Source organism: Myotis brandtii, unplaced genomic scaffold (genome assembly GCF_000412655.1).
Source record: "Myotis brandtii unplaced genomic scaffold, ASM41265v1 scaffold63, whole genome shotgun sequence".
Lineage (NCBI taxonomy): Eukaryota > Metazoa > Chordata > Mammalia > Chiroptera > Vespertilionidae > Myotis > Myotis brandtii.
In genome coordinates this window covers 1,526,051-1,534,068 of record NW_005370411.1, presented here as the reverse complement: position 1 = coordinate 1,534,068, position 8,018 = coordinate 1,526,051, and the positions used below count along the sequence as shown (strand labels likewise).

At 44.7% G+C, this 8,018-nt stretch overlaps 1 protein-coding gene across 1 annotated transcript in view; it reads right to left on the bottom strand.

Annotated features, from left to right (window-relative positions):
- The window catches only part of CRYBG3 (beta-gamma crystallin domain containing 3), a 134,311-nt gene that overhangs the window by 4,264 nt on the left and 122,029 nt on the right, over nt 1-8,018 (bottom strand). The window contains exons 20-21 of the mRNA XM_005880202.2: nt 6,478-6,601; nt 1,201-1,359 (exon numbers count right to left, since the gene is read on the bottom strand). Coding sequence (XP_005880264.1) covers nt 1,201-1,359; nt 6,478-6,601 — 283 coding nt within the window. The remainder of the gene's footprint in view (nt 1-1,200; nt 1,360-6,477; nt 6,602-8,018) is intronic.

Here is an 8,018-nt window from a genome sequence, read left to right as displayed (position 1 = left end):
GATGAGGACAGTGGGTGGGGAGTGAGGGCGGAGGGTGGGGCGGGAACTGGGAGGAGGGGAGTTATGAGGGGAAAAAAAAAAAGAGGAACAAATGTAATCTAAACAATAAAGATTTAATAAAAAAATAAATAAATAAATAAAAAGAAATGCATGGGTAGCACTGTGTTTGCTAAAATACCTTGAATTGGGTCCCTTTTCTTTTTTTCTTTTCAAACTTCAAGAGAAAATTTATTTAGCAAGTTACAGAGGTAGTGGAAGGGAACCAGCTGGGCTGTTCAGGCTCAGGGAACAAGTTACAGAAGCAAAGAAGGGCCCTGGGGCTTAGAAGAGGGAAAGGCCTGGGAGGGCGGCGTGCTCCCGAGAGGGCGAGCACACGCCGGGCCCTTCCTCCATGTGAACAAGTCACAGACAGTGAGCGACTATGTCCCCTCTGAAAAGAATACTGTACACAGCATAATTATCACTTCAGTAAGCTCCCCAAAAGCTTCGTTATCGCTGAGGGGAGGAAATGGTATAGAAATAAACCTGAAATAGAGGCACTTGTTTCTAAAAAGATGTCTACATCTAACAACAGATGTTCAATAAATATTTGTTGGACTAGAATTACATGTTAAGTCCCTGTTAGCTTACAAGTATTAGCTCAAAGAACTTAGTTTTCTTAATACTTTTCATTTTGGGTGAAGCATGAGATAAAAGTAGACAAGCCACTGGCGAGACAATACAATACACTTGGAACGTTCTAAAACTTTTATTCCCCACAGCATCAGACACGGAGGGGTCTCAGAGAAACAAAACCCGGATTTTATTTCCTAGGCTTTCCCCAGTGACAGCTTCTCTCTTCTCTAGCTACTTCATTTTGAAAACGAGAAGGCACCACCGGGTTTGGAATCCCAAAGGCAGCCAGTTCCATCTGGGCTTTAAAGGAGCACCTCACCTGAGAAGCACACTGCCCAACCTGGACCCAGTGACTGTCACCATTGGTTCTAAAGAACCATTTAGATCACAGTGTGTGATCTTAGATTTTACTTTAAAATAAAGTCCAGTCACTTTCATGTATCAACACCAGTATTTATATAATCAGGGACAAACTGTTTCTAGGAAGTTCTGTTATTTTTTCATGCCTTTTGATTTGACAAGATTCTGGTTTCCAGAAGAACAAGCCCAAACCCAACAGCAGGGCCTGGTATGAGCGCTGGTTACCTTGGATTTGAAGAGTCCTCGGCAGTAGTGCCAGACCTGCGTGTTCTTCCCGCTGTAGGGGGCGGTGCACACAGAGTTCGCCCGGGCGTCAGCGGCATTTCCAGTGGCCGTCAGGTACTCCTTCTGGGCCCGGTTCCTGATCCTGATGTACACTGCAGGCTGCGACGGGGAGAAACAGGCATTTAGGAAAAACCTGTTGAATGTGGAGATCAGTCCTTCCCAAGGGGAGGCCTGGAGGGGGGGGAAGGGAGAGGTGATGGGATTTACCGTGGTCCTGTCAGTTTCACTCAGTCCCTTTAGCAAATATATATAAATTAATATTTCCTATTAGCAAATCCTTACACCACTGAGCACAAAGCTCCAACTTACAATCTCTATTATATTTTTCTGAAAAATGTCCTTTAGAAGAGTAAAGGTAATACTTTCATTCTCTAGAATTCCGTGTGGCACGGGGGTGGAATTAGGAACTTGACAAGCTTAATTCAATAGCTGCTATGCTCTAACTGTCTGGGGAGGCAGGGGAGTAGGAATAGGCCAGGTACTCCCTAAGAGGACCTCATAGCAGCTTCGTGCAACCATCAGACACACTGTCTTGAGCTGTGATTGAGTGCAAGTGACTGCTGTGGGAGGTCTTAAAGACCCAGGTGGCCAGCACCCTAGGAGCTGTCGTAATCTCCTCGTTTACATTTACACTTTGTTGACCTTTACACTGTTTATTAAAAAACTGGGTAACAAAGGACTTCATCCCCTGGATGTGGAATATAGACAGTTTTAAAATATTAAATCTAGGACTAGCCTCTAAAGCAGTGGTTCTCAACCTGTGGGTCGCGAACAATGAAAATACATCCCACATATCAGATATTTACATTATGATTCATAACAGTAGCAAAATTACAGTTATGAAGTAGCAATGAAAATAATTTTATGGTTGGGGGTCACCACAATATGAGGAACTGTATTAAAGGGTTGCGGCATTAGGAAGGTTGAGAACCACAGCAAGACAATAGGTAATAAAAAAACTTAATACTAAATGCTTTCTGAGCTATTCTATTATGTCAGTATTAATAACCAGAACAACCCTTTAACAAAGTATAACTATGACCTGAATTTTATCAGAATGGTTAAACGGAGGCGGAGAAGCATGGTCTGTCTGCACCCAAGCCCTCCCTCACCCATGATACTCTAAGCCTAAGGCCTGTGCTGAACAGCACACATTACCCTTAGGCAGGGAGTGAGCGGCGGTCCCAGAGGCGCCAGTGTGCTGAGACTCAGCGAGATGGTGGAAGGACAGCACACGACTGAGGCTCCATGCAAGCTGGTCTTCAGTCCCGGAACCTAGGCCTCCGGTCTTCGTGAGGTGACACAGAGGACACCCAGCACCCTGACCCTGGGTCAGGTGTTGCATCCCAGTTAGAACCTTGCTAAGTACTAACAGGAGGTCTGTTATCTAATAAGGGAGGACTTTCGCTGAGAAACGTAAGTGCCAGGTCGATGCAACAAGGTATCACGGCAAGACCAGCAATGACTATTCTATCTCAACATTTGTGGGAAATCAGTGCAAAGCCTCTGGAATTCTGGTAAACTGCTGCCATGTTTAGCCTTTCTAAGGAAACGAACACTTTGAACACTTAGTAGACTCATTTTTATCTGGTCATTGAAAGCAGGTGAAAAAGACCCCTACTTGACAATTGTTTTACATGTTTCAAACCATAATTTCTGCGTTCGTAATGTGATAGTAACATATTTAATTTTCCATAATCCAGCCTGGTCTCCCACTGCAATTATTCTTCTTTTTAATCCTCACCCGAGGATATTTTTGCCATTGACTTTTAGAGAAAGTGGAAGGGAGAGGGAGAGACAGAGAGAAATACTGATGTGAGAGGGACACATCAATTGGTTGCCTCCCACATGCCCCCTGACCAGGGCCGGAAGCATGCAACCGAGGTACGTGCCCTTGACCGGAATCGAACCCGGGACCCCTCAGTCCGAAGGCCGATACTCTATCCACTGAGCCAAACTGGCTAGGGCCAATTATTAATTCTTGAGGCTTCATTATATCTTTATTACAGTTTCCTTACCTTGTACATGTAAGAAATCAGGCATGACCTTCACAGAGGACAGAGTTCCAATTATGTTAGGAACAAACATCACAGGTTTAATCAATTAACTCAAGCAAGGCACTAATTACCCTTATTGCATACTTGTACTGACTCCTCTGTAATTAGACTGTAAAACACTGATGCGCATTGTAAGTGCTTCAGTGACTTCCCAATTCCCAACCTCAAAGAGAATCGCATTGTAATTATTCCTAACTTTCCAGGCAAGAATATGAATTAAAGCAGTACTAACAGCCTTACCAAAAGGACAGTAAGGCCTACAGTACTGTTTTAGAACCAGAATTCCTTGGCTGGGTTTCAAAGCTGTGGCCTAAATGGACAACAGGAAAAACAATCCCTGTTAAAATATCATTTTGAAATGAAATGCTTAACCAGAGTAAGAATCAGGTATTTCCTAAAGCACAATGCAAGAATAACATAATGTTAACTGTCAAAAAGCTTCTCTGTAAAGTGAGAGGCTACTGTTCCAGTTATCTTTAATTCTCAGGGCCCTGAGCAATGGGCAGGGACTCCTTCCCCAGCAAGGAATCACCTTTCAGAAGAGAGGGAAATATTCTCGAGTTTCTAACAACACAGAATTAAATATTATTGAATGGTTGGTAAAAACTACACGGAGGTCCCACTTCTGCCTTGCTTTTTCCCATGCGATTACCCATCGTCCCATGGGCCAGGCGGGAAGAATAAGCATGTGAAGGTCATGAAACCCTGTACCACATACTGTGCCAGGAGAGCCCACTGACGTCCGGGATCTCTCAGAAGAGCATCTCTGATTCTCTCCAGGGCCATGTGAATGGTACTTGCAAGATAAACGTGTTACTATAGCAATATAAGCCAGGAGCTGTGTCAAGTTCTTCATGTATCTTATTTAATCCTCACAACGTTAGTGAGAAGTAAGGACTGTGGTCACCGTCTCACCAGTGAGGAGTCCTAGCTGCTAAGAGATCAGGTGACATTCCAGCTCAAAGTCACATTGCTTACAGGTGACAGGGCTACGATCTGAACCAGTGGAACCAGAGTGGTGGGAATGAAGGTGTGTGCATGTGCGTGTGTTAGGTCAGTTTTAAAAAAAATTATGTATCTATATATATCTATATATATCTATATCTATCTATCTATCTATATTTATATTTATTTCAGGGACAAAGAGAGAGGGAGAGAGAGATAAAAACATCAATGATGAGAGAATCGTTGATTGCCTCCTGCACAACCCCTACTGGGTATCGAGCCTGCAACCCGGGCATGTGCCTTGACTGGGAATTAAATGTGACCTCCTGGTTCATAGGTCAATGCTCAACCACTGAGCCACGCTGGCTGGGCAGCCAATTAGGACAGGTTTTTACTTGCCATCAGCTACTTAACAGTGTGTCAGACCTGAACCTCAGAGCCTCAGCACTTATGTCAACTGTTCCGCTGAGCTCAGTGCCTGGAACATAGGGTGACGCTCTGTAAACACGGATCTCATTTTGAAGGAGAGTAGAGTGCGGATGCCTAAGAACACAGATTTTAGAACACAATCGATTTGGTTCGAATCCTGGTTCTGACACTTGAATGCTTCTCGCCAATTTGCTTTATCTCCCTGGGCCTTATTTTTCCATCTAGAAAATGGGGGGAAAAAACTCCCGCCTTAAAGAACTATTGTTGGAATCAGGTAAGAAAAGCCTCTAAGGGGTTAGAGAAAAGGACAAATGGCATACCTGTTGACCATCTGACCCAACAGCCTGTGGTTCCCCACGCTCCTGAAACCTGCCACACTCCCACACATGTCCACACTGCCCTTCTCTGCACCAGCACTGCCTGTGGCTTCTGGATGATCACACAGTTTTGCATTTTATGTTATTACTAGAGGCCCGGTGCACAAATCTGTGCATGGGTGGGGTCCTGCCAGTCCACCCCGATCATGGCTGATTGGGCCAGGCTGGCAGGGGCCGTGGGTGGTTGGCCGGCCGGCCCCGCCCCCTGGTCGAACTCCTGGTCGAGGGGACAATTTGCATATTAGCCTTTTATTATATAGGACTAGAGGCCCAATGCATGAACATTTGTGCAAGAGTAGACCTTCCTTCCCCCGACTGCCGGCACGGGCTTCCCGCAGGCACCCTGGCTGGCGCCCCTCTGGCTCTGGCTTTGTCAGGAAGGATGTCCGGTCTAATTAGCATATTACCCTTTTATTATTATAGATTTTGAGCTGGATATTTTACCCCTCAAAATGAAGCTCTACAAAGGCAGAAGTCATGTCTATCCTTCATCCTCCACAATTCTTTACATAATGTCAAACATTCATGCATCCATTTTCACTTTCATTCCTTCATTAAATAAGTCCCTGAGCTCCTACATTGTGACAGGCACTGGGGCAGTGCAAAAAGCCTCCACAGGCTGCAACAGAGTGAGAGCACCACTCCGACCGTAACTACACGGTTACAAACCGCATGCAGGGGCTTGGAGGAGAACCAGGTCTTTAGGATCCGGCTTAGGTTGGGAGAGAGGGAGACAGAGGCATCTCTGAGGACCTGGCAGGCAAGCTGACTTTAGAGAGATGCGTAAGAGGCAGCCAGGCAACCAATGAAGGAGAACCTGACAGAGGCAAACCTGTGCCTGGAGCTGAGTGGGACAGCTGGATGCTGGAGCGTGGGGCACACCATGAGAGTGAGGAGAAGACCGTGAGCCGGGAGACTGGAGAGGCAGCGGAGCTAGGCCCCTCGGGCCACAGGGGAGAGTGGGTCACTCTCAGTGCAGGGGGAAGCTTCTGAGCAGAAGACTGACAAGCACTAGTGCAGTAGATGCAACTTCAATTAAATTGCCAGGACCCATCCGGGTATTCTATAAGTGGGGGGGGGGGAAAATCCAAATACTTAGAGAGTAAAATGAGTGCAGTCTCAGAGTTCATTCTTGTTCCATTTGCCTGCTGCAGAGCTTATAATTCCTTCATTTTCTATGAAACGGGAACATGGTCACTAAGACTTTGGACTGAAAGCTACAATCCAATATTGACCGTAGACAGAATTTTATGAACTGGTTAAAATCTACAGTATTCCCGAATCCACTCGCCCTGCTACATAAATGGCAACCTAAGTGAAATGGTCATTATTTCAGATGCTGGTGTGGTTTATGCCACTTCTACTAGAAAATGGAGCTATTTTGGATGGCGTGGTTCTTTTCTCCTTACCTGCTTCATAGGACGGAGGGAACCAATGGTTTTCCACCCGCTGAATGCCGTCCAATTTTGGATCTCATTGGGTTCGAGTAGGATTTGTCGTCCTAGGAAATTGGATCCTTCATAAGCTATCCACCTGTATGAGAGCAGGAAAGAAAGAGTGAGGGACTTCAAAACAAAAGGCAGTCCCTACATTACACCAGCTAGGGTTCCTTCTATAACATCTGGCTTTGTAGAGATTTTAAAGAAAAAAATATGTAATTCTATTTTTTAACAGAAAAAGCAGCGATGATCAGGAAAAAGCCCACTGGACAGGGGCTCAGAAGATTTGGATTTGTTAGGACTCTGGTTTCTCCGCTTCCAAACACGGTCCCCTCCAGCTCCAAAATTCAGTGTTCCTTTGGGAATGAATACAAAGTCGTTTTCCATAACATTTCTTTAAAAAAATATTTTTATTGATTTCAGAGAGAGGAAGGGAGAGGGAGAGAGAGATTGAAACATCAGTGATGAGAGAGAATCATTGATCGGCTGCCTCCTGCACGCCCCACACTGGGGATCAAGCCCACAATCCAGGCATGTGCCCTGACAGGGAATCGAACTGTGATCTCCTCAATGCTCAACCATTGAGCCACACAGGCTGGGCCCTTGGTAAGATTTTAATAAACTATCTCATTATATCTCAATCTAAATGAATTGCACAGTTGAAAAGCTGTGACGGATGGTGCACTAAAGCATGGCCCTCATTACCATCACAGATCAGAGATACGGAATAATATAGGGATTAAACAAAACTAAAAACTTGTCCTAGCCGGTATGCTCAGTAGTTAGAGCATCAGCCCGCACACGAAGGGTCCTGGATTTGATTCCCACTCAAAGGCATGTAATTGGGTTGCAGGTTCAATCACAGGTGCAGGAGACAACCCACTGATGTGTCTCTCTCACATTGATGTTTCTCTCTCTCTCTCTTTCTCTCCCCCTCTTCCTCCCTTTCACTCTCTCTAAAAGTCAATGGAAAAAATATCCTTGGGTGAGGATTAACAACAACAACAAAAAACCACCCCCTAAACAAAACCTGCCACTGAGGGGTAGGTAGCTGGCTGTGCACGACGCAGTATTCCATAAGCCATCTGTAGCCTAGGAAACCTTTCAGACAGCCTTTCCTATTCCTTACGCTGTGTACCCATCTCTTACAGAGTCCTGAACAGTGAGAGTAGGTGGATAATAAAAGAAAAGAAATAAGAAGGTCAAGGGAAAATGGCACCAGCTCTCTACAAATAAATGAAATGAGACGGTGCCAAGTCTTCTGAGATGAGTCATAAATACCAGTTCCACTTAGGAATGTAAAGAAAAGAAATGTATAAAAATGCTGTGAAAGGTATGATAATCAGGGATATGGAATTCAGTTTAGAGTTAAGTGTTAAATAATGTACTGGAATATAATATGGGGGTTATTATACTCAGAGTAAATTAATTTATGTTTAATGAACACCAAACCATGTGAAATGCTTTGCAGAAAATTATAAACTGCTATTACATGTGAATAATGCCAAAGC